At 38.7% G+C, this 24,478-nt stretch overlaps 1 protein-coding gene across 2 annotated transcripts; it reads left to right on the top strand.

Annotated features, from left to right (window-relative positions):
- The first annotated feature begins 441 nt into the window (after positions 1-441).
- kras (KRas proto-oncogene, GTPase) lies at positions 442-15,487 on the top strand. 2 transcript variants are annotated; one of them, XM_086162986.1, is made up of 6 exons: positions 442-685; positions 3,198-3,315; positions 4,018-4,196; positions 5,452-5,611; positions 7,561-7,685; positions 12,985-13,122. In XM_086162986.1, exons 2-5 carry the CDS (start codon positions 3,205-3,207, stop codon positions 7,678-7,680), a joined length of 570 nt encoding a protein of 189 aa, XP_086019112.1. In that variant the 5' UTR covers positions 442-685; positions 3,198-3,204; the 3' UTR covers positions 7,681-7,685; positions 12,985-13,122. The 2 variants fall into 2 exon arrangements, with proteins under 2 accessions (XP_086019112.1, XP_086019113.1); XM_086162987.1 differs by lacking the exon at positions 7,561-7,685 and having other exon boundaries at positions 446-685; positions 12,985-15,487.
- The last annotated feature ends 8,991 nt before the right edge of the window (positions 15,488-24,478 follow it).

Genomic DNA, 24,478 nt, shown 5'->3' with positions numbered 1-24,478 from the left:
CTTCCAGCACATTCCAGTTATATTTAGCGCCTATATATAGTGGAGTCGCCCCCTAGCATTTGTTGACTCTGCAGCAGGCAGACGGCAGCGGAGAGTCATGATGTCCTGAAACTCACAACATGTGACCCACATCGATATGATATTGTCTGTGATTATTCAAAAAAGATAAATGTGGATGTGTGTGTTTTGGCTTCAGACAGCTTGAGAATATTCCCGTTAATTGCGCACTGTGAAATGAACTTGATTCCCCTCCCAGTACATGGTTTTGTACATATTTTTAATGTAATTAAAAGTAGAAGCAATAAACAAAAACAATATAGTTGGGTGGCCGTGAAGGCGCCATATAGCGTTCATGCTTATATTATTGCGACACGAATGCTAAGTGATTTGTCCCAAACCGGTTGAAATCTCCTGCTATGCTTTCTGGGTAAAGTGCGCCCCGGTATCCGCCCATATTCGTTGTTAACGAGGCCAACCTGAGCAGCTAGGCCGGACGCTGGATCCAATGGAAAGTTCAATCGATTAAATTGTCCACTTTTATCCTGCATCTGAGACGAGCTAGACCGATTTAAATGCAGGGCGTTTGGTTGTGAAATAGGAAATGCAGAGATCGTGTGAAACGAGAGGATTATCAGCTTGACATATTTGGTCGCTACTTCGGACGCGGAACTCCACTCGCTAAAAGGTAAAACAAATGGATAAGATTCATACATTCGAGTTCTTGTGCGGCTCGTTGCAACGCTTGAAAGAATTACTCATGTGGTTGACAAATGCACAAAGTTTGTGGTGATTAAGCCGTATTGTTATTTCGGTGTTACCCCTTTTCGTTTTAAGTGTAAACTACGCCCAACTGTGTGTGGCTGTCGTCTGGCCCTGCAATGCAGACCTTTTGGCTAGCTTGTCAATGGCGGATTCGAACCCAGCCTTCCACTTTGAATGAATGATATTGACCTTTTCCTCAACACACTTAGCACAACTCGCTGCTTAGTTAAACCCTTTGCTACATGACACGAAGTCACCTAGCTATTGTCGACTAAGTTAGCTTAGTTCTGTGGCTGTGGGTTGAGTTGCATGCTAGGCTAGCCCAGCTGTAACACTGCAGCCCGCTTGTTAGCAATAAATCGACCGTTTTCCCACAGCCAATCTGGCAACCCTGCAGGCAGCGAGCAGTGGATTTAAATTAAATTCCTCTCCACTTTTGAACTTGCGGTGGGTGCTGTTTTGTGTTTGGGACCTTAATCGAGTCTCGTGTGGCCAGTTTTATACCCACATCCCATAGAACTGTCGCAGATGAGATTGTTATTTTACTCAAATTTATCGTGAACACTTTGAAGTTTCGAGACACATAGAATTGGCAAGACAGGTAGCGTTTATTGGTTAAAACACTTTTGTCATCCCAATATCATAAATGTAAGTATAAAGACTGCATTTACAAAACAAACACAACAACAAAGATTACCGTGACATTCACATATATAACATTAGACCTTTTTTCCCGTTTAAATAAATCACAACTCAGTACAGTGGGGTTCTGTGAAGGGGCAACCCTAAAAGGTCGTCTATGAATCCTTACATTATCAATACTTTTATACGATTTAAGTGATGGATTTCCATGAATGTTTCATCTACTTTTTCTTCTTTTTGAACTTGCTCTTCATGCTCAAATATTACTTGTGCAAAGATAAAATCTAAGTATCTGTTGTGGAACCATAGATTAGGTTAAGACATCCATTAAATGTGTTTGTCACTAACTTTTGATGTGAAGGAGCTCTTTGAGCATGATAAGACAAACATGATAAACGATTTGTACAGATAAGCATGTGATAAATGGTGAATGAACTGCGACCTTGTCAAACTCACTGTTTTGTCCTGAGCATCTTGGATGCTTTGGAAAGTCCAAAATGTGCATTCGTTGTAATACCTATGAAGCATCATTGTCAGTTTTATTTGCATTAACATTGTTATGTAATATTCAGTAGTACTCCTCCCTGACTGCAGGCTGTGCAGATATGTCAGTAGTTCACACTGTAACTTCTGTAACTGGGCTGCTGCTCAACAGAGCAACCAGACAGACAACCTCCCGCCTGCTCGTCAGTTTTGGAACCTAAATGAAGTGTTTTGTTTGCCTGAGGATAGTTTTGGGTTGGTTGCTGTATTTAGAAAACACAGAGACGCAGATAAGATACTTTAATAATCCCAAAAGGAGTGCTCAAACTAATGCCTCTATTACAAATAGAATCAAAAGCAACTGCTGTGTAAAGACTATTCCTGTGTATCGAGTTTCTTTGGTTTTAAACCCCTTTTGACTTTTGCCACAAAACACTGTTGATTAAAATCAATTTAATGTTAATTTTAATAGGTCAGAATTTGAGGGGGCCTGTAATTATGGTAAAGCATTTTTTTTCTTCTGGCATTTGTGCTTAATCATTTGCAGGTGTAAAATCATTGGTTTCATGGTTGATTTAAGTTTCCTCTAAGCTTTTTGTTGAGTAATTGAATAGTGGTGTGACAATGAAAAAGGTATGACAAATGGTGAAGTGGATAATCACCATTTGGGCTGTAGTGTTCTACCAGGCAATAGAAGCTTTTTTTTGCATATTATCTGCACATTGATGCAGAAATTGATATTCATATCTAATTTTTTCCATGACACTTATTCATGAACGGCAGAATTTTGACACTTACTGGTATTTCAAAACAACTTCACATTTACAAAAGTGTCTTATATCAATCAAAAAGACTTCTTGAGTCACCCAAACTCAAAATAACGGTTATGACTATATGACTGAGTGTAATGTAAATTTTTTTTCAAAACAATTATTGTTCTCTCGTCAATAATAAATCCTAGCATCTAACTGGGTTTTCTGGTATGACAGGAATAGTTACAGCATTAAATGGGATGAAATTGATTTATAAAGCATTTTCTGGTTTTCCACCAACCAAGTGCAGAGATCGCTCGCTAAACAAGTTGTCTGAAGTTGTCAAGGACCAAAATTCAGGATTAAACATATCCACTTAGAATTATGAAGGCCAAGAATGCTTCCACCAAACACTCTAGATTTCAGGGGAATTAACTGCCTAGAGCATTACTCTTACAGAGTGGTTTTAATACTTTTAAAGATACCCTTAATGAAATTTCTTGACAATGTAACCAAAAATTTGTCTGTGCTGAAATGCTAATTTCTTCTGTCCTGTAGGTGAATCATGACAGAATATAAGCTGGTTGTGGTGGGAGCTGGTGGCGTTGGCAAGAGCGCACTCACTATTCAGCTCATCCAGAATCACTTTGTCGATGAATATGATCCTACCATTGAGGTAAAGACACCGTCTGTGTGCATGCATGTGTCTCTGAAGGACACTGACATGGCTTTTTATGTGGATATGGGGGGAGCACAAGGAGAAACTCCTCCAAAAAAGTAGTCGCAGCAGGTTTTTCTGGTTTATGTCAGAAGGACACCTAACAGGTTTTTAATAATTTTCCACTCATGTCTGTCATCATACTTTCTCATGGAACTGGCCTATTTATAGTGAACAGTCTCATTACATTGAAACAATAATCGATGTGTTAGAGTGGTTTTGCTCCACAGTAGATTGTGTATATATATATATGAGATAGCAATTAAGATGTTAATTATTCCTGCTGGATCATATCATTGTGTATGTGCGCGCTTGCCCTGGAACAGTTAAAATTAGGACCTCATTATAAATTTAGGTCCCCTGGAAAAATGGGATTGTGCTACTACAGCTAGGTTAGAGCAACAGCTCAATACCTTACAGTGACCAACATACAATATAAGTAAAATTCAGGTCACATCTGACAGAGCAGGTATAAAAACAGCAGGCGTTTAATACATGTTTTGTATGGTCACAAATACATAGGTGAGGTTTCAAAAATGCAGGTTATTTTGTCATAATCTTCACGATAATTTAATTTTAAAGCATCAAAATAGTAGAACCTTAGAGACAACAACCCTAAATATGATGAAAACCTATACTTTTTTGACCCGTCTCTTCCAGGACTCCTACAGAAAGCAGGTGGTGATTGACGGGGAGACGTGTCTGCTGGATATCCTGGACACTGCAGGTCAGGAAGAGTACAGCGCCATGAGGGATCAGTACATGAGGACAGGGGAAGGATTCCTCTGTGTCTTTGCTATCAACAATACCAAGTCCTTTGAGGACATTCACCACTACAGGTGAGCTCTACAGAGTCCGAGGGACAAGCATGAAACGTGTCCTGATCTCGTGACTGATAAAAGTGATTTTAACTTTTTTTTTGTTGTAAGGGGAATGTTTTGATTATCATTTATAAGTTTGTGTTTCGGATTTGTGAGAAAATCCTCTTGATATTGAAAAGATAGGAAAAAAACAATCTCAAGAGAAGTATGTGATATTAATTTACCTATCTAGCTAGTAAAGGAAACCCTGTCGGCATGGTGACAAATGTGCCCTTTATTCCCTAGCACCATGATTATTAGATGAAGAAATGTTGACACATCACTTATTCTGCTGCAGACTTCTGACTGTTACTCATTTCCTCACTGTTTTCAGCTTACTGTCACCCTTTTCCGAGACTGAACGTCAATACCAGCTTTTCTTTAGCCCATGACACACACTTAAATTGAATGCTGACTGAAGTGAAACTGTTAAATGTAATCAAATGTAGTCTAATGGCGCAATTAATGATTGGCATGTTCATAGTGATAAGCAAAATAAATGAAAGGCAGACCTTCTACTGTCTGCATGCTGGCATACAGCAACGGTGATGTCATGAGCTGTTTTTTTTTTTCATCAGCTCACATGGCCTCGCCTGGGCTACCCGGCCAGGGTTGATCAGATGCTCACTGAGCAATAAATCATACATGTAACAAACATAACTTCATCCACTTCATTTGTCTTCTATCTATCTTCATAATCTGAGATTTCTCATGAACTTTCTATCAAGTAAACATTTAAAAAGAAAATCTTGTCATTATTGTTAAGTATGCAATTTAGGAGTTTATGATTTAGCTAAATTGCTCAATTTTACCCAGTGTTGTCACTTTGAGCAATTATTTAGCATTTGGGGAAAAAATAATAAATTACAAAATTTCAGTCCAAGCATAAAATTAAATAATTTGGACATTTTCATGTCCTGACTGGCATTACGCTCCATCCAGTACAATGAAAAATAAGGAAGTAACAAGATTGTACCATTTTTTGATTGACTGCCATTTTCCAAAAATTAAACATCAGCCGCAAATTGGCAGAATATCGTGGTATAGATAGTAATGGCAAGTTATAAAGGTTGGTTGTCATGACATTTACAAAACATTATCCAGAATTGTCCATATTTGTCTGACATTACTGCAATTTGTTTTAATGATATGCCATTTTCTCAAGACATTAAATACATAAAGCTTTGGAAGTTTGAATTAATAGATACATTTACCTGGATATGTCATCCTATAGAGAACAGATTAAGCGGGTGAAAGATTCTGAGGACGTCCCCATGGTGTTGGTTGGCAACAAGTGTGACCTCCCGTCCAGGACTGTGGACACCAAGCAGGCTCAGGACTTAGCACGCAGCTACGGCATTCCCTTTATTGAGACCTCAGCTAAAACCAGACAGGTAAGAGTTCAGCCACACTTGGCCACACCCTCAACAAACACTAAACCACGGTAGGGTTTCTCTTCAGATTTACTTTGTGTTGATTGGTGAGAACATGCATGATTTCTTGGGGGCACTGGCTTAAAGGGCACTGCTTATTTTGTACAAGTTTCACATTACAATCCATTTCAGTAATAGTTAGGTTAAATCATAAGTGTTTTGAAAATTGTCCTCGCAAAGAGTTAATAATCTTGGCACAGGGGGTCTTTTGCCATGTGGTAATAGTGATTTGTGTTAAAACTGTGCTTTTTTTCTTCCCTGGAAAATGCTGTGCATCATTAGAACCTCTCCTCTTAAGTGAATTTTTAATTCAAGGGTGATACTGTAATCATTGCATGATTCTTTGTCATTAAAATGTGGAATTATTTTCTATTAATTCAATCTGCAGTGAATCCTGCATCATTGAAAATCTGTAATTGTGTGTGTGTGCATGAACGGACCAACTGGTGTTGATGATTCTGTCTAATGGTTACTATGACTGAATATTGGGATGATGATGTACAGGTACACCGAATGGTGTGTGTTGAGATCATGGCCTGATGTTGCTGGTGGTTCTCCTGGGGTTGATCAGAGCTTTAACTGGTGTTGAGAATTTTTTGTCTAAGAGATCATTTCTCTGCAGGTAGAATCACCTGTTTTTACCTGTGTGTACGATTACGTCACGATCCACAAGGTGCTGCTATTGGACTGCATTAAATTCGAAGCTGCCCAGTGTTGCTTGTCTCAGGGAATAGCCAGACCTCAGTTGAGATCCCTCTTATATACATTATATATTACATTATATTACATATATTACATGTCACACTTTATATTTGCCATTACTGCAAGTACCTTTACTAGATGTTAAGAAAATCGATGAAAGTGCTACTTTGTTCAAAATTTAAAATCACTGAAATACACCTGACATTTAGGTGTATTTCATTTTTTACATTTAGGTGGTATGATACGGCTGTCGTGCCCAGCATCAACATTAAGAAATGTCTTTAAAGTGAAGTCAGTCTTTGGGGGGGGAAATAAATAAATTAAAAAATAACAAGTAATTTTCAAATGATTACTGTGAGTCAGCAGTACAATGAGTAGTTTTGAAATTTCAATCTACCAAAACTCATAATCCAATTCAACATATATCCATGAACCTCAAGTTTTAACTATCATTATTCACTCACAGAAAATAATCAAGTCAGGAAAAACATCGAGAAACTAACAGGAGGAGCATCCTGCTTAAGATCACAGGAATCTCAGAAAACATGGCTGGCATGCAAATTGACACAGCGAAGGCCAAGCCAGTTCAGGTATATAACCTCTCTGTATGGGGCTGCATATGTGTCTGATGTCTGTCAGGGGTTAATGTTAGCTCACAAGGTAGGCTTGAAAGGTAGCTGTTTCTTATTCAGCTCAGCTGTAATTCTTGCTCCTTGATGCATAGTTCACTGGCTGTGTTTTAATGTATTGAACCAAATACAGCTAACAACCGAGCTTCAAATAAAAATTAATGTTTGATTGAGTTAAAGCATTACAGAGGGCAACAGTAATACAATTCTAAATCAATTTTTACAGCAGCACGTTGAAAAAAATGTTTAAAAATGCTTGCGGAACATTCTTATGGATGATTTAATTTCCAATATGCTAATAAGTTATCACCTTTTGAAATTCAAATGAGCTGCAGTCCCCCTTCTCTGAGACAAAGCAAAGTGTAAACTTTTTTTCAGGCCTACAGGAGGTAAGTGTTTGACCTTCAAAAAGAGATTTTGGGAGGAGTATAAGTTCATGTAGCTATGGCACTCCTAGATTTTAGCAGACCTAAGGTTTGCTGGTAGATCCATTGTGTTTTTAAGCTGTAACTCATGAACCCATACAACATGTCCTGTTGTATTCCTCAACACTGAGGGAAGTTGTGTCTCATGCTGCAGAGAGTGGAAGATGCCTTTTACACTCTGGTACGGGAGATCAGGCTGTACCGGCTCAATAAGCTCAGCAAGGAAGAAAAGACTCCGCGCTGTGTCAAGCTTAAAAAGTGTGTTGTGATGTGAAAGGGGTAAGTGTTTTCAGCCGCGCCCCACCAGCTCTGTGTGTTTGTTAGATCTGATAGTGGTGAAGGCAATGGGAAAAGAGTTGGTGCTGGATTCTTAAAGCTAACCTCATGGTTTCTACTGGGGCTGTGGTGAGGCTCTAACCAGAGGCTGAGACAACTGATGATTCTTTTCTGCTTCAGTGTGTCTGAATCATGGCTTATTATAATCTGAGGTTTGTTTTCCCCCCTGGCTTGATGTACCCGACTCTAAACATGAGTTCAGTTGTCCTCTAATTTCACTGGTCTGCTTTCATGCTTGTGTGCTTCTGCTGCGATCCAGAGTATGTTGTACAGTGGTGTTTCCTGTTAAGATGCAAATGTCTAATTTCTGCCATTTCCACAATGAAATGCTACCAATGGCCTTTTTGATTGTAGCCACTTTGAATGAACTGCCTCACCTCTTCTCCGTGTCCTGTTTCATGAGCAGCGGTTGTTCTGTGCTTCTTTGGCCGGGTTATATTTCATCCACACCCCTTTTGTCATTAAAATGCTCTTAGAAACACATTATTTTTCTTTTGGGATGGGACCACATTGTGATGACCCTATATCAGTATCTGTTGTAGATTTTCAACTGTTGTCAAAACTACCTCCCACAGGTGGTAGGTGCGTCGAAGGCTTTTGGTGTTACAGCAAAAGTCTTAATATTGCAAAATTTCCTGGCAAAACTGCCTCATATTTTGGCTAAACTACCAGTGTGGAATGACCTCAATGTGCCGAAATCAAGATGTAGAAAGGTGCACAAGCTCATGAGCCAACTTATGTGATTAATGGAGATTTTCTTGAATCTGGGACTAAGTCATGTACCAAAATGTTTCCAAGAGTGTGTGTGTGTGCTTCTTTGTAACGGGCGGACATATTGTGCACAAGGTTGTGTTTGTTCTTGAGTTCCTCCTTGACACGCAAATCACCTCTTTTCTTCTATTTTTATGCAATCTGAAGTGAGTTCAGGTCTGCACAGTTCAGTCTGAAATAGTCCTCACTGTGAAGTAGCTGCATCTACATGGAAACCTTTTCTTGATTATTTATAAATAATAATAAAAAAAAAACACCTCAGCCTAAAATATAAAAGATACTGTTGGATTTCCTTTAAATATATTGATATATTTTAAAGAATCGCTTAACTTATTTTAAATGAATGCATGACTGCTTTAATTTTTTAGAGTTTCATTGTTCCTTCTTTGTAGTCTTTGAATATTTATTAGGCTTGGAAATACAGACAGGATATTTCTTACCTCTATAAGTCAATTTTTAGAATGATTCAAGCGAAGAAAAGGACAACTTGTCCTGTCTCCAAACACTTGGCTCATGTAAGTGTAGCTACGCACAGTGGTTCAGTCCTTGGACAATCTGACTTCTACTGGTGAGATCCAGTAATATTCATCCTGTTCTGTTTTGATTCACTCCAATATCTGAAACTGAAAGTGATGAATCTACCTGATTAATCTAGCCAATTTACTTTTCGATGGATGGAAAAAAAAAATGAATTGCAACTCTGATCATCATTGCTGATTTTTTTCTTATGGATCTCTTGGTTTAATCTCTGGGTTTGAACTGGGAAATCAAAGTTTTGTACGGCCATCTAATCTCATGAATTAAGTCATGTTTAGGAACAGCAGTGAATTAATGTCAGGACTTTTTCCCTGCAGGATGGGATGCTGCTTTTCTCACTGCTAGATATTGATACAGGAATCTTTAATGTGCCCCTATTATATTATTATTATTATTATTTGTACTTTTGAGAGACCTTTTCATATTTTTTTTCATTTTTGTTATGAAAATACTACTAATACTATATGAAACCAATGCTGTGTGTGCACGCATGTGTGTGTGCGTGGGTGTGCGTTTGCATGCATGCACCATGGGGAGAACATGTATTTGATACACTGCTGATTTTTTCACTTTACCCACTTGCAAAGCACATAGACGTCTGTGATTTTCATCGTAGGCACAGAATCAAAAACAAAAATTCAGATAAACACATTATATGATTATTAAGTCATTAATTTGCATTTTTTTGCATTACATAAGTATTTGATCACCTACCAACCAGTTAGAATTGCGTCTCTCACAGGCCTATTAGTTTTTCCTTAAGAAGCCCTCCTGTTCTCCACTCATTACCTTTGTTGACTGCACCAGTTTGAACCCGTTACCTCTATAAAAGACACCTGTCCACACACTTGATCAAAAACTCCAACCCCTGTATAAGAGCTGTAGGACATCTGGGATAAAATTGTAGACCTGCACAAGGCTAGGGTGGGCTTCAGCACAATAGGCAGCCAGCTTGGTGAGAAGGCAAAAACTGTTGGCACAATTTTTTGAAAATGAAAGAAGATCGAGATGACAGTTATTCTTCCTTGGTCTGGGGTTCCATGCAAGATTTCACCTGGCAGGGCATCAGTGGTTATAAGGAAGGTGAAGGATCAGCCCAGAACCACAGGGCTGGACCTGGTCAATGACGTGAAGAGAGCTGGGACCACAGTCTCAAAGAAAACCATTTGTAAAGCACTACGCTGTTATGGATTAAAATCCTGCTGCACATGCAAGATCCCCCCTGCTGAAGCCAGCACATGTCCAGGCCCGTCTGAAGTTTGCCAATGACAATCTGGATGATCCAGAGGAAGAATGGAAGAAGATCATGTGGTCTGATGAGACAAAAATAGAGCTCTTTGGTCTAAACTCTACTTGCTGTGATTGGAGGAAGACCATCCTAACCAAGAAGCATGGAGGTGGAAACATTCTTTGGGAATGTTTATTTGCAAAAAGGGACAGGATGACTGCACCGAACTGAGGGGAGAATGGATGGGGCCATGTATTACAATATCTGGGTCAACAACTTCCTTCCCTCTGTAAGAGCTTTGAAGATGGGTCATGAATGGGTCTTCCAGCATGACGACCTGAAACACAGACCCAGGGCAACTAAGGAGTGGCTCCATGAGAAGCATCTCAAGGTCCTGGAGTGGCCTAGCCAGTCTCCAGACCTGAACCCAATAGAAAATCTTTGGAGAGAGCTGAAAGTCCGTATTGCCCAGTGTCTGCCCTGAAATTTGAAGGATCTGGATAAGATCTGTATGAAGGAGGGATCAAAAATCCCTGCTGCAGTGTGTGCAAACCTGTTCAAAAACTTCAGGAAATGTCTGATCTCTTTAATTGCCAACAAAGATTTCTGTCCCAAATATTTAGTTCGTTTTTTCTGATATATCAAGTACTTTTCATGCAATAAAATGCAAATTAATTACTTTAGAATCATGCAATGTGTTTTTCTGGATTTTTGTTTTAGATTCCGTCACCCACTGAGTACCTATGATAAAAATTACAGACCTCTACGTTATTTGCAAGTGGGAAAAGACTAAAAATCAGCAATGTATCAATGTTGTATCAAATACTGTGTGTGTGTGTGTGTCATATAGATATATATTTTTTTGTTAATATATATTTATATATCACATTAAATATATATATGTATGTACATATATACGCATATATGTATGTACGTGTATATAGGTATATGCATGTCTATATGTATATATTTGTATATATGTATGTGTGTTTATATATGTATGTGTGTATATATATGTACGTATGTATCTATTTGTGTGTGTGTATATATATATATATATATGTATATGTGCGTGTATATGTACACATTTGCATTCAGAAGCTGTTGCAATGAACACACAATTGGTCAAAGGAGCTCTCAATGGAGGTGAAACAGACCAGGCTGGGAAAAGAGAAGATATCCATCAGAGAGATAGAAGAAATGTTAGGAGTGGCCAAGTCAATAGTTCAGCACTTTCTGAGGAAAAAAAAAAGTGCACTGGTGAGCTTGGGAACTCTAAAAGGCCTGGACGTCCACGGAAGACAACAGTGGCGGATCATCGCAGCATCCTTTCCATGGTGAAGAAAACCTCCTTCACAACATCCACTCAAGTGAAGTACACTTGCCAGGAAGTAGGTGTATCAGTATCCAAGTCTACCATAAAGACTAAATTTAATGAGCGTAAATACAAAGGATTCACAAGGTGGAAACCAGTAATCAGCCTTAAAAATAGAAAGGCCAGAATTGACTTTGCCAAAAAGCACCTGAAGAAGCCAGCACAGTTCTGGAACAGCACTCTTTGGATAGATGAGCCTAAGATCAACCTGTACCATAATGATGGGAAGAAGAAAGTTTGGAGAAGAATTGGAACAGCTCATGATCCAAAGTACACCACATCATCTGTGAAACATGGTGGAGGCAGTGTAAAGGCATGGGCATGTATGGTTTCCAATGGCACTGGGTCACTTGTGTTTATTCATGATGTGACGAAAGTCAGAGGCAGCCGGATGAATTCTGAAGTATATAGGGATATACTTCTGCTCAGATTCAGCAAAATACAGCAAAGATGATTGAGCTGTGTTTCATAGAACAGATGGACAATAATCCAAAACATACTGTATATTTTGCAGTTTCAGTCTTGCCAGCCTGGTGCAGATCTACAATTTTGTTTCTGGTGTCCTTTGACAACTCTTTGGTCTCAGTGGAGTTTGGAGTGTCACTGTTTGAGGTTGTGCACAAGTGTCTTTTATACTGATAACCAGTTCAAACAGATGCCATAATACAGGTAACGTGGAGGGCAGAGGAGCCTCTCGGAGAAGTAGTTACAGGTCTGTGAGAACCAGAAATCTTGGTGTTTGTCGGTGACCAAATACTTATTTACTGGGGAATTTACCTATTAATTAATTGAAAATCCTACAATGCGATTTCCAGGATCCCCCCCATTCTGTCTCTAATCACTGAAGTGTACCTATGATGAAAATCTCATCTCTTTAAGCGGAAGAACTTGCACAAGAACTTGCACAATTGCCCCAGTGTATATGCATATATATATATGTATGTGTGTGTGTGTGTGTGTGTGTGTGTGTGTGTATATATATATATATATATATATATATATATATATATATATATATATATATATATATATATATATATATATATATATATGTGTGTGTGTGTGTGGACACTTTCTTTTTCCTCTTGCCCTCAGCATTCAATTTTAGCAGTGGAATCCAGTAATTGTTGTATTTTTCATTGGAGTCCTCCTTCTTGCATGACTGTTTTTTTATTGTAACCCACCATGGATGGAATAATTGCTGACCTTTGACTTCATTTTTTAGTGGCTGCTTGAAATAAGGTGATGCTATTTCACGTTTTTTGGTGCTTTAAAAAAAATCCCAAAACAACCTGTGTCTGTAACCTGCATTCTTTTCACTTCTCTTCCAGGGTGTTGACGATGCCTTTTACACATTAGTGAGAGAAATCCGGAAGCATAAGGAGAAGATGAGCAAGGAGGGCAAAAAGAAGAAAAAGAAGTCCAAGACAAAGTGTACACTCATGTGAATAGTCATCCCTTTTCAAGACAGACTAAATAAAAACTATGTTGAACAGTTAAAGTGATACATTTTGTACATTACACTAAATTATTAGCCTCTTTCTCAATACCCACCATACTGAATACTAAACCTGACCCAGTTTTTGCCTTTCTATTATGTGCTACTTGGACACCAATAAGCTTTATTTTCAGTTTAGTGCCAGTTGCCCACGTGTCTTGGTCCAGCGGTTTGTTTTTTTTTTTCCAGGATGATAATGCTGATTTGGATGATTTTTCTCTAACTGCTAAGCTGTAAGTGCTGAGTTGCGACACATGCCGACACATGATCCAGTCACAAAATTATTCCTGTGCTTAAAAGGTCATGACCTGCAAGGTTTGGGCGATGGTCTTCTAAAGCACCGGATGCCAAAGAATTAAATTATCCTGTTCATGATGACAAAACTGACGTAACGAAAGGACCAATGTCCAGCCAGTTGATATCCAAATGGTTCTAGCCACTGTGTAATGTTCCCATTTGTACTGTCCTCTTGCTATGACTTAGTTATGTCACTGATGTAGGTATGCATGGAAAATTTTACTCTTCTCCTCCTTTTAACGCCCCGATTTGGTATTAATTCATTTGCAGTTTGTCATTGCTTTGTATTGTATGGGGGAGCGATTTTCTTTTTTGGATGTGTTGTGTCCCAGAAGATAATGGTATTTGCAAACTGCCCCGGGTCAAGAGCTGGCAGCAACGAATGCAGACCCAAGTTGACATTAGTAGTTAATCAGGTATACAGTAAAGACTATTTGCATTTGAAAGAATGAATTCTGCCATTTTTGTTTTCATTGTAACAAATTAAAAGATCCATTCAACCGGTTCTTTGATATTGAAATGAGACTTGCAGCCAGGTTTTGTGTTGTACAGTCATTTTTATGATGCAGGAATCCCTGACTCAACACAAACTGTCAGCTTGTCACATATTTCCTTTTTTTAATTTTTAATTTTAAGGAATGAAATGATCATTGGTTTGAAAAAAATCATCACATTCCTGTTTGTTACAAACAACGAAAGGCAGGGTTAATGTCAAAACATCCTCCCATCTGAGGAATTCATATCTCCCAAAATTTAGATAACATCTTCGGTTTCAGTTTTTTGAGGACTTGTGAATTTGTAATAGAAGCCCATGAACTGTCATGCCTTGAATATTTTCCTTGCCTGTTGACTCATTTGCTTGTGGGTTGCAGGAAAGAGAATGCATGGTTTAAACAGCTTTCAGGAATCTTGTTCTTGTGTTGCTGGTTGGTCATATTCTCCCCTCAGAAAGTGTTAAAATTGTTTTGGAAGGCTGCCTTTCAACAGCAGTGATTGTCCTGCAGCCTAATTTGTTAGTTTTCTCAGAAAGCTTCTATCTTGCAGTCCTTTAACTGGAAGTGGTGTCTGTAAATGAGGCAATAATTGTCATGAAATTGGTTTTTTAGACAAGATTGTCCAACTTAATTTTAAAGAAGGCCTAGTTTCTCTTAAGAGTCAACTTGTATTTCACCTCTTCTATCAAATTTACAAGCTGCTCCCCTCGGGTTTTATTTGCCTTTTTATGTTTGCATTAGGTGCTACATTTAGAAAGAGCTGAGACAGCAGTGATATTGTCTGTTTGCTCAAGAAAATGCACAAGATACTGGTTTTTAGCAGATTAATGCATGAGTAATGAGTAACACAGAAAATCCAGGAATTAATTTTTTTTAATTAATGTATTTTGACCCGGTATACATTTTTTTTAGTAGTTAATTGTTATAATGCAATTGAAATCCAGAGCCCTGATGTTTTAAGAGTAACTTAACCACTGGCTGAAAATCAGTGCTCTGCTACCCCATCGGGTGGAGTTTCTAACCTTTTGCAACTGTATCCACATTGTCTAGTGATGCCATGGGCTCCACAAGTGCACCTCTACATTGTTGCAGCAAGGTAGGAAGTTTAACCTCTGGAGGCTGGCAAGAAATGATTTTTGTGGCGTGTTAATGTTTCTCAAGGTTTCAAAAAAAAAAAAAAAAAGTGGATCATTTTCCTCTTCTTTGATTGCGTGCCAAGGCTGATTTCTGAAATGTATCATTTATACCTTGATCGTATTTTAACAACCTTTTGTATAGTTGTGATACTGAAAGGTGCATATTTTGTAAATTGTGCATTTCGTTGGTGTGTCTAAATGAATGTTGCTTTAATGGAGTTTTACTCCGCTCTGTGTATGTGACTAGAGTGTGACTGCATCCAGGTCTAGGGAAGTGAATGAATGACCACTTTGCAACATGCCTGTTGTGGGGAGTGTGGAGTGGTGATCTGATCTCAAATGAGTCTATTTTTTGCCATGAATCTCACCACTCCTATTTAATGTGTAATAAAGAACAAAGTAAAGCAGAGCATGACTTTGTCTTTCTTCAAGATGATAAATAGACTTTTCCTGATAGAGTATCTTAAAAGTACATAAAGCCAAGGCTGACTTGCAGGCCACCAACCTGTTCATCTCTTTCCTCAAGCACCATGAATAAATCATCCGTCCAATGCAAAAATCCAGAACACATGACTTGAGATATTTTCATGTAAGAAACCCTAATTTCATTGGTACCAAATGTTTTACATTATAAATTTCCAGGCTTTTCAAGTTTGAATGGGCCACACACAAATACAGCATATCTGACAGTTACATTTTTTATAAACGATCAGGCATGGATTCTATGTCATTACATATATGGATCAGCAGGTGTCACTGTTAACTCGGCTTGGAAGATCTATCTTGAAAAGCCACACATTTTAGGAGAAGGGTCCTCAATAAAATTGTGTTTTGTCCTTTACCAAATGCATTACCTTTTTTTAAACAAACTAAGTACTAAATCCAATAAACGAAAGAGCCAGAGTTTCAATAAGTAGAATCCACAGTTATTCTGAGAGCAAGCAAGGCTGGGGATGAGTTTATTAAAATATTCATAATGAATAACTAAAAAGGATGTGGTAAAAAGTGGATAAATTATGTTCTTGTGGTTGCTGTTTGGAAAATAGATGTCTTTTATGTTGCCTTCCACCCCCATGTTGTTTATGTGAACTTGATGAAACAGCAGAGTTGTGTGTTCTCAATTTTCTCGTGACCAGGTCTTGTTTTTCAACATCCTCCCCCTAAAGACACCTCCCATTTTACATTGTATTGATTAACCCATCACCACAACACCCCCATGATGACTGACTATTTTATGTGTCTTAATGTGGTTTTGTCAAGCTGTTTTTTTTTACCCCCTCCCTATCTTGTTCTCCAGTCGTCTCTGCTCTCCCCTGGCAACATGCTCTCATTATTAATATAACACAGCAAGACTGTAATGATTCCTAAAGTGACCATTTTCACAGCACCTCTGCCACATAACTGTCAGTATTTTATTCCTTCGGAAAACATTTGAATGTAATGAAATGGGGAGGGTGGGCATTGTCTGTCATTTATCTCACAACAGTCTAACATCAGTCATGGAACAAGATCGTGCCTCTAAACATGAACAAAAAAAAGATTTTATATATGTTTATATGAATCTGTTTTTCTCTCTCTCTCAGGGCGGAAATGGGAAGTAGCTGTTTAAGCACTTGTAATATAACATTAGATTCACTGAACTCAATCCTCTGAAACATGAAAGATTTGGAAATTTGATATGATAACCAGTTGACTATTTTCAAAATGTGTGAGATGCTGTTCTCCGGCATCATACAGTATGAATTAAGTTAAATGTGTTTTTGAAAATATGTTAATTTGCTAGTTTATTAATAATAGAATGGAATAGAAATGGAGTAACAGTTTGGTTTTGAGATGTACCCACTATATACTGCATACATATACATATCCACACACATACACATGCACACATACATGTGTATGTATGTGTGGGTGTAAGCGTTCATAGATTTTTTTTGTGTGTGATCTTTTCAAAACATCAATAAGTTCATTATCTGTTTAACCAAAGATAAATAAAAGGCTGAGGCAACGATGTAAATCTTCTTTTGTCTTTTCCCTTCAGGGTCGCCAGAGCAAATTAACCTCCTCCATCTAAACCTATTCTCAGTATCCTCTTCTCTCACATCAACTAACGTCATGTTTTCGAGGCAACACTGTAAATGTCTACAAAAGGCATTTTGTAGGAAAGTGAGGTATATTTTTTTTATTAAGCACAGCAAAGATAAACGGACAAATTCAGTTGTTTTGAATTAGTGAACATGCTTTACCTCAAATGGTTGTCAATTTTTTTTTAAATTTCTATTTTGCAACACATTGTCTCTGGTGCCCATGGTTACGCCTCCTTATTTAACCATGCTGAGACATTTCCAATTTTAATGAATGAAACATAATTTTGAACGCTGTTCATACAAAGTGAGTAGAGATGATGAATAGATAAACAAAACAAAAAAAGAAAAGAAATTCAGTCACATACACTCACACACACATGTGAGCATCAATCACTGTGTTCAAATAGAAAACTGGATGAAACAGATGCTAAGTCAGGTCAATAACCAAACGGAGACAAACATTCCCACAGTCTGCTTGTGTTCTCACATAAACTGTCTGGCTCCTCTTATGTGGTCAATAACAACAAATTGCACATTGGTTGATTTAGTTTTTATACAAACTTCAATTGCATTTTTGAACGGATTTTCTTTTTTTCTCTTGACTTTGTTTAATGTCTTTGTCCAAACTTCTTTCACAGCTGTCTGAAATGCACATATTTTTGAGATTACAGTGGGCATGTCTTTGTTTTGAATAAAAATTCAGTCTCCCCATCTTTCTCTGAACTAGTTATCAGCAACTGTTGCTTCCTGCCGTTTTGAATTTTACGATATTAAAGAAATGAATCCTAATTGCTGTGTCCTCCAGTGATTGATCTCCATCTCTGCTTATCTCCATTGAAGGGATTGAAAAGCAACAGCTCCATATGCTAGAGCTTCATCCAAGGTCCTGTTCCCTCTGATAAATAATGATGTGTGATGTTCCTGCAGCTTCAGACTTGGGTTTCAGCAGAACATGATGATGATAATGATGACGAGGACCAGATTCACTTAGTCAGCAGCTTGGATTGAAATGTTAAACACATGCTCAGTGTCTGATTTCAACACAGAGTTTGTTTTTAGTGTGAAAATAGTAGATGTGAAAGTCAAGTTTTCCTCTGTGGAACAAAACTATTGCCAAGAATCACACTGACATCACATTTCTGTTATTTAATCAGAAATCAACACAAGTTGCTTATCGATATTTAAACAAATATTTCTCCTTTAAATTTCCTGTCCCTCTGTTATTATTTGGACAGTTTTTGACTCACATGGACCTGGTTTGACTCAGTCCTGCAAAACCTAGCTGACTTATTTGCTCACATTCGGAAACTCAGAAACCACTGTGTTCCAATCAGACAATGAATGGCTCCTTTCATTTATGAAAGAAAAGGAGGCTTTTAATTACAAGAAAAAAAAAGATCTTCAATTTTCTATAATGTGCAGATTGGAGATTGACCATGAATTCAATACATCTGCTTGGATTTTAGTCAAATTGTCTGTCATTTTCCATCTTGAGGTTAAAGTTCCAAGTAAATTTCTTAAAATACCTCTCAGCCAGCAGTACAAGTAATTTTCACACGTAGCCTTCATAGCCCTGTAATGTTATTATTACTCGGTGTAGATTTATCATTTTAAAAAAGGAACCCTGGCTCCTTTTCATGTGTGACCTGTTCCAGGGGAAATGCCGCAGCAGTTCCGGAAAAGGCGGTGTGTGTGTGTGTGTGTGTGTGTGTGTGTGTGTGTGTGTGTGTGTGTGTGTGTGTGTGTGTGTGTGTGTGTGTGTGTTTGAACGAGGCTTCATGTGAAACATTCGGCCTGATACATATTCTCTTGTCGCCAAGATTAATGTTTGTGTGGAGGAAGCTGTTAAGTTCACACGGTGTTACAAGGATCCTGGAAGTCCTTCTAATCACCTCCTTCCTATTTTTCACCTGTAGATTTTATCAACCAAATCTTCCTTTGTATCTTTTTACTATTTTGGTTTCTTTCCTTGATACTGTTTCATTTCCTGTTTTGTGGAGAAGGATTTTCCACATTTTCAGCTTGAGGGTATCAAGATTTTTCATTACATATCTGCGTTGATAAAGATATGGCCAGCAACACAGATGGGAATTTAAAAGCCCCTATACCACCAATGTAAGTCAGTCTTAATCTCCCTAATTGACAAAAATCAATAAAAATGACAAATAACAGTCAAGGAATCTGCAGTGAAGCTGCAGATGGCTCTACTGTGACAATATCTTTCACTGAAATTCAGACATCTAGTCTTTGGTTCTTTCCATGATATTTTTCAACTGTCATTATCACTGAGATGATGTATCGACATCTGTCCAAGATTTGCGGCGAGTTACTTCTCATTTTAACTTCAGAATAAACCTGTGTGCATCCAAGTGTTCTGTTCACAGTATTCTTTGGTACGGAAAATCCAGCCGATACAAAAGCTATTATAAAACGCGCAACGCTTTTGCACACATAAGGTTTAAAGGTCAACGTTACTCTTGTTATGTTACGTTTTCATCAAAAGTTCCATCTCTCCTCCAATTGTCTGCTGCCACTTTGACAGAAGTGGCTTCAGAACGGAGGATGCGCATAGTCATATTCTGTGAGAGGGAATGTCATGTAGTATCAAAGATGGGATATAATGCTTGCGGATCGCCGAGAGGTAAATGTCAACTTGATTGTGACCAGAGAAAGTGTACAAACTTCAAAAGCAGCGGCCTGTGTTTGTTTCTTATACAGACTTTAGATGAAAAACAATGGTTGGTGTGAAGTCGGCCTTTGTGGGTAATGGATAACAGTATCCATTACTGCGGTGCAGCTAGAGCTGTTTACTGATGTTGTGTTAGAGAAGATCATGAAGTAATCTCCTTTACGGTGCTGTTCACTTATGAATTTAAAATAAGTATTGTGAATGAGGTCTAGGGGGGTGGTGAATTCATAACCTTGAATCATATATATAATGTAAAACAGAGTTAGAGAAGTAATATTTCTATAAACAGGATTTACTTTCCTGGTATTTCCTTCTAGTTTTAGTCTTCGTCTAGGGCGGCGAGCTGCAGCGTGGTCTTAGCCGGGATGCAGCACAGAAACAGATCCTCGGATCACTTGGGATGGATAATATCGGGGCCTGTCAATCATTTTATCATAAAATCATGATAGATCGACCGGGGTTGATAACGAGAGGTGCGATAGAGCTTCAAAATGGTAGAATTCCATTTAAACCAAAACCAGAACCACACGTTGATATTGCTTTGGATTCACACCTGATTACTGTCTGATGTTTAAACTCAATAGAGGGTTTCTGCTGCCTCACTTCGACTCATAAACCTTTTTCTGCTGGCTTGATTACCCTTATATTACTTCAGTCGAGGGCCCTGGGGCGCAAACCGATGACAAGCAGACAGTGATTAAGACAAGAGCTGCTCCTCTAAACATTTACTTGAAGGAATGCACTGGGATACAAAAGAACCACTGATCAAAGATCAAGGCATCAAATGGAAGAAAAATACTATCTATCTATCTATCTATCTATCTATCTATCTATCTATCTATCTATCTATCTATCTATCTATCTATCTATCTATCTATCTATAGCGATTTAATGAGAATAACATTACAAATACATGTTTTCACCACTTTTACTTTCTTGTGCTAAAACGCTAGCATTTAAATAAATCAATTGACGTTTTGCCTTGCAACCCACTGCATGTATGCCGGGGGAACCACACTGTTCATCTTGGAGTGTCGGGCAGTTTTCGAATCCAACAACCTAGACAGAAAAATGGCCTATCAATCAAACAATCGGATTATTCTAAAATGAGTTACTCTTGGTAAACACACATCAACAAAGATAACTAAAATAAATCAATTAATTCAGCCCAGATAAGACGTTGATGAGTAAAATCCATCTTCTTACGCTTATCCTGCACTGACGAGTAAAATATTTGATTAATAAACACCAACCCAATCCTATCAGATTCTGAAAAGTTAAGGGGGAGAATTTAACCGTATTCCCCCACATCTGGATACACATGTGTATGAAAGGAACAGTTATAACTGTGATGAAACTTTTATATCCTTGTAGGTTGATTCTGTTTCCCGGCTGAACGTGGTATTTTACTTATAACAATCACAAAATAAAGAAATAAAAAACATAACCTAACAAAACATCGTATTAGTTTTATTCATTTTTTAATTGACTTGTCTGGAGGCCAATTGACTCACTCTTTTGCAGTGCTGATGTGCGATCATGACCAGACAAATTGTGTCATCCTGCTCCAGGATGCAATTCATTAGAGCACTTTCCATTAGCTCTAAAAAACGTTTTTCAAAAATTATGACCTCCGCTGTTAAACTGGTGCAGCCTATGTGTGGGCTGGAGGCAATAAGAGTGTCCATGCCAAAAACTCTCTCTTTGTGTTTGGGTGTGACGGAGGAACATAAATGCAGATAGAAGCCTCCTACATTATATTAGATTGGATACACGGAATAGCCTGTTTGAAGAGAAGTTAAGTTGTTTCCAAACTGTTGCTGTGAACAATAAACTACGTTAATACATTGTGACATGGTCCATTACTCTTTCTTTTTAAATAGTGGCAACGGCTCCTGCCACACAGCAGCCAGGAGTGAAAAAGAGAAGAGATCTAATGAATTATGCAGACAGAGCTTTCTCTCAGGCTGACAGTCTGAAACCAGCGTGGAGAAAATTGTAAGAGAAGTACGAGTCAGTGCAGCCATCACAAATCCCCCTTCCCTCCACCCCTCAGGGACCTCGGAGGCCAAGGCCTGTCAGTCAAGTGCCCCCTCCCTAAACCGTAATGTGGGGACAGTGCTTAGAAGCCTGCAGGTCTGATAAAACGTAGAAAAGATGCCTCAGAAACGAGTGTTACTCCGGGATCCTGGGGGTGTGTGTGTAGCGGTGTATGTGTTCTGTGTTGCCTACCGAGAACGGGGAAATCTCCTCGCTCACTATTCAAAGCAAACCCAATCACAATCACTTATCCTCTCCCTTGTGTCTGTGTGCATTAAGGTAAATTCACAATCATCTGACTGTCTGACCTCTGCCTTTTTAGTGAACCTACCGAGAGAATTTCCATATAATTTTAATGAAGAGGAGCTTTCCTCTTTGGCAGCCGCATGACTGTGGGCCTGCAAGATCGCAGTCTGGTAATGAGGGGCCAGAAGGGTTCAGGTGTCTTCAAAACCCCAACACAGAAAAGAGACTTAATACAGACATGTTTTCAGCAGCCCTGCAGGAAACAGGGTGTCGGATGAATATTCATGGGGCATTGATGAATTGTGTTGCCTACAGCCGCGTGCTGCTCTGAAAGTCCTTGTGTTGCTTCATTTTTTCACCAGAGGTCCTTGGCGCTGAACCGTCATGGGCCACAATACAGAACCCCGGCATCCAACTACCAATTATCATCTGAGATCAACTTGTTATGTTGACACAAACACCGCAATTTGAGAGGCTTGTATTTATTCTAATGACCCCGTTCAGAAAGAGTAGCTGGCTGAGTTGATTGGATTTTTTTTTTCTCAAATGCTTTGCAATCACTCAAGCAATGTTTTGAACTGTGAACATGCTGACATAAATAAACACATTTACTTTTATATTAATTAAAAAAAAAAAAAAAACGGGCACAGATCACCCCAACAGTTGCGTGCTGTTGAATGTATACATTTTGCTCGTTCCGAGCGCTCGTGAAGATGTTGAGCATGACAGACTCAGGACTGAGGTGCAGAAGGGTGATGGGATAGAAGGCCTGGGGACTGAGCAGCATTGTGTTCAGCAGCTCCCCCAGATGGGTGATTCATACCAGCCTCATCACTGGCAACAGACAGGACTTCCAGGCCTTTATTACCTCAATCCATCACCATCACTTCATCAATCTGAGCCCCTGTGAAACACTTCTCCAACCAGTCCCAAAACGCCCATCCCAACACGTAGCCGGACAGAGATTTACACCCACCCCAATAACACCCTCTCTCAGTCTAACACACACACACCGACACACACACACACACACACGGCAAGACTGAACGAGGGAGGAAGTTTGTAAAGGCCATTCTGCTACCAAACATGGTGTGAAGCCGTCTCCCCGAGGGCGTCTGGCTGACAGGCTATCCCGCAATTTGAAATCCACTTACACTCCAGCCACATTATACCACCTGCTGCAGCTGACCAACGTGTCAAGCAGCCAGATTATGATGGATACACTTAGAAGTGGTAGAAATCATTAAATCATTTTTTGCTGCTGGTGAAAGCTCACCAGCATACTTGATTTACCCTTTTTTTATGTAGAAAACAAATAGGCCTTTTTAATTCCAATGCAACGACATGAAACCGAGCCAACACCCACACCTCATTATCCATTAAATCTAATTTAATGTGTTAATATGGTAGTTTGAGTGGGTTCTACACGAAATCGGTCAAACAATGTTGCCTATAGTACGAGGATTATTGATACTAACTGTATTGTCGATCCTCAAAGCATCGATTAAAGAATTACAACAAGGCACTTTATTTTATGTAGCTTTTTTTGTTGGTATTTGCTTATTTGGTGCTGCACAACACAGCTGACAATACAGGTTTAGATCTGCGGTCACAGTGATGAGATCAGTCACGAGCATGAAGGATTCCAGATTGAACCGAAAGCCTTTGTGGCTCATGTTTCCGTGTTAAATCACGCCACAGTTCCGTTTTACCCGAATCCCAAATGAACAGATTTATTTTTCTTCTTACCAGATGAAACACCTCACGGTGCCAGACATGGTGCACATTGCTCCTGTAACAACAATATCGTCGCAATTATGAAACACACTAACTTTCCCTCTTTGATGATGATGAATATCTGTTTGAGGCTGGTATTATTACTTTGACATTGTTGTTCCACCATGAACACAGACTCTTGTATGTTGCATGTCATTAAATTGAATGTAATAATGTTGATGTCACTCCGTCTGACAGCAGCAGAGCGAGGAGGCGGCGTGTGTTTGATGCCGAACCTCCAAGGCATCGATATAGTGAATTCATGCACAAAACTCCAAGACGAGACTCCTGACCTGCTTTCAGAGAAACATGCGATCACTCGCTTCAAAAGATTGACATATACATTATAATATATGAACAGAACAGTCATATCAAAAACCTTAATAGTTCAAAATATAGTACTGACTGCATGAATGAAATTATAAACCGGTGATCTATGCATTTACTAAATCATTCCATCTTTTCTTTTACAGTCTTTATATGACATTGTTATTTTCACATATATATAAATATGTGTGTGTGTGTGTGTGTGTGTGTGTGTGTATAAATATATATGCTGTAT

The sequence above is a fragment of the Fistularia commersonii genome, chromosome 17 (assembly GCF_037954325.1).
Source record: "Fistularia commersonii isolate RoL2024-O1a breed Wild chromosome 17, RoL_Fcom_v1.0, whole genome shotgun sequence".
NCBI classification, from domain to species: Eukaryota; Metazoa; Chordata; class Actinopteri; order Syngnathiformes; family Fistulariidae; genus Fistularia; species Fistularia commersonii.
Note: the sequence above shows the minus strand (reverse complement) of the source record. Positions and strands in the feature narration are given on the sequence as shown.

Excerpts from the sequence above, each read along its gene's own strand:
- kras (XM_086162986.1), top strand. The coding sequence starts at position 3,205 with ATGACAGAATATAAGCTGGTTGTGGTGGGAGCTGGTGGCGTTGGCAAG. Across the intron at positions 4,197-5,451 it reads GAGGACATTCACCACTACAG|AGAACAGATTAAGCGGGTGA; the intron begins GTGAGCTCTACA and ends GTCATCCTATAG. Across the intron at positions 5,612-7,560 it reads CCTCAGCTAAAACCAGACAG|AGAGTGGAAGATGCCTTTTA; the intron begins GTAAGAGTTCAG and ends CTCATGCTGCAG.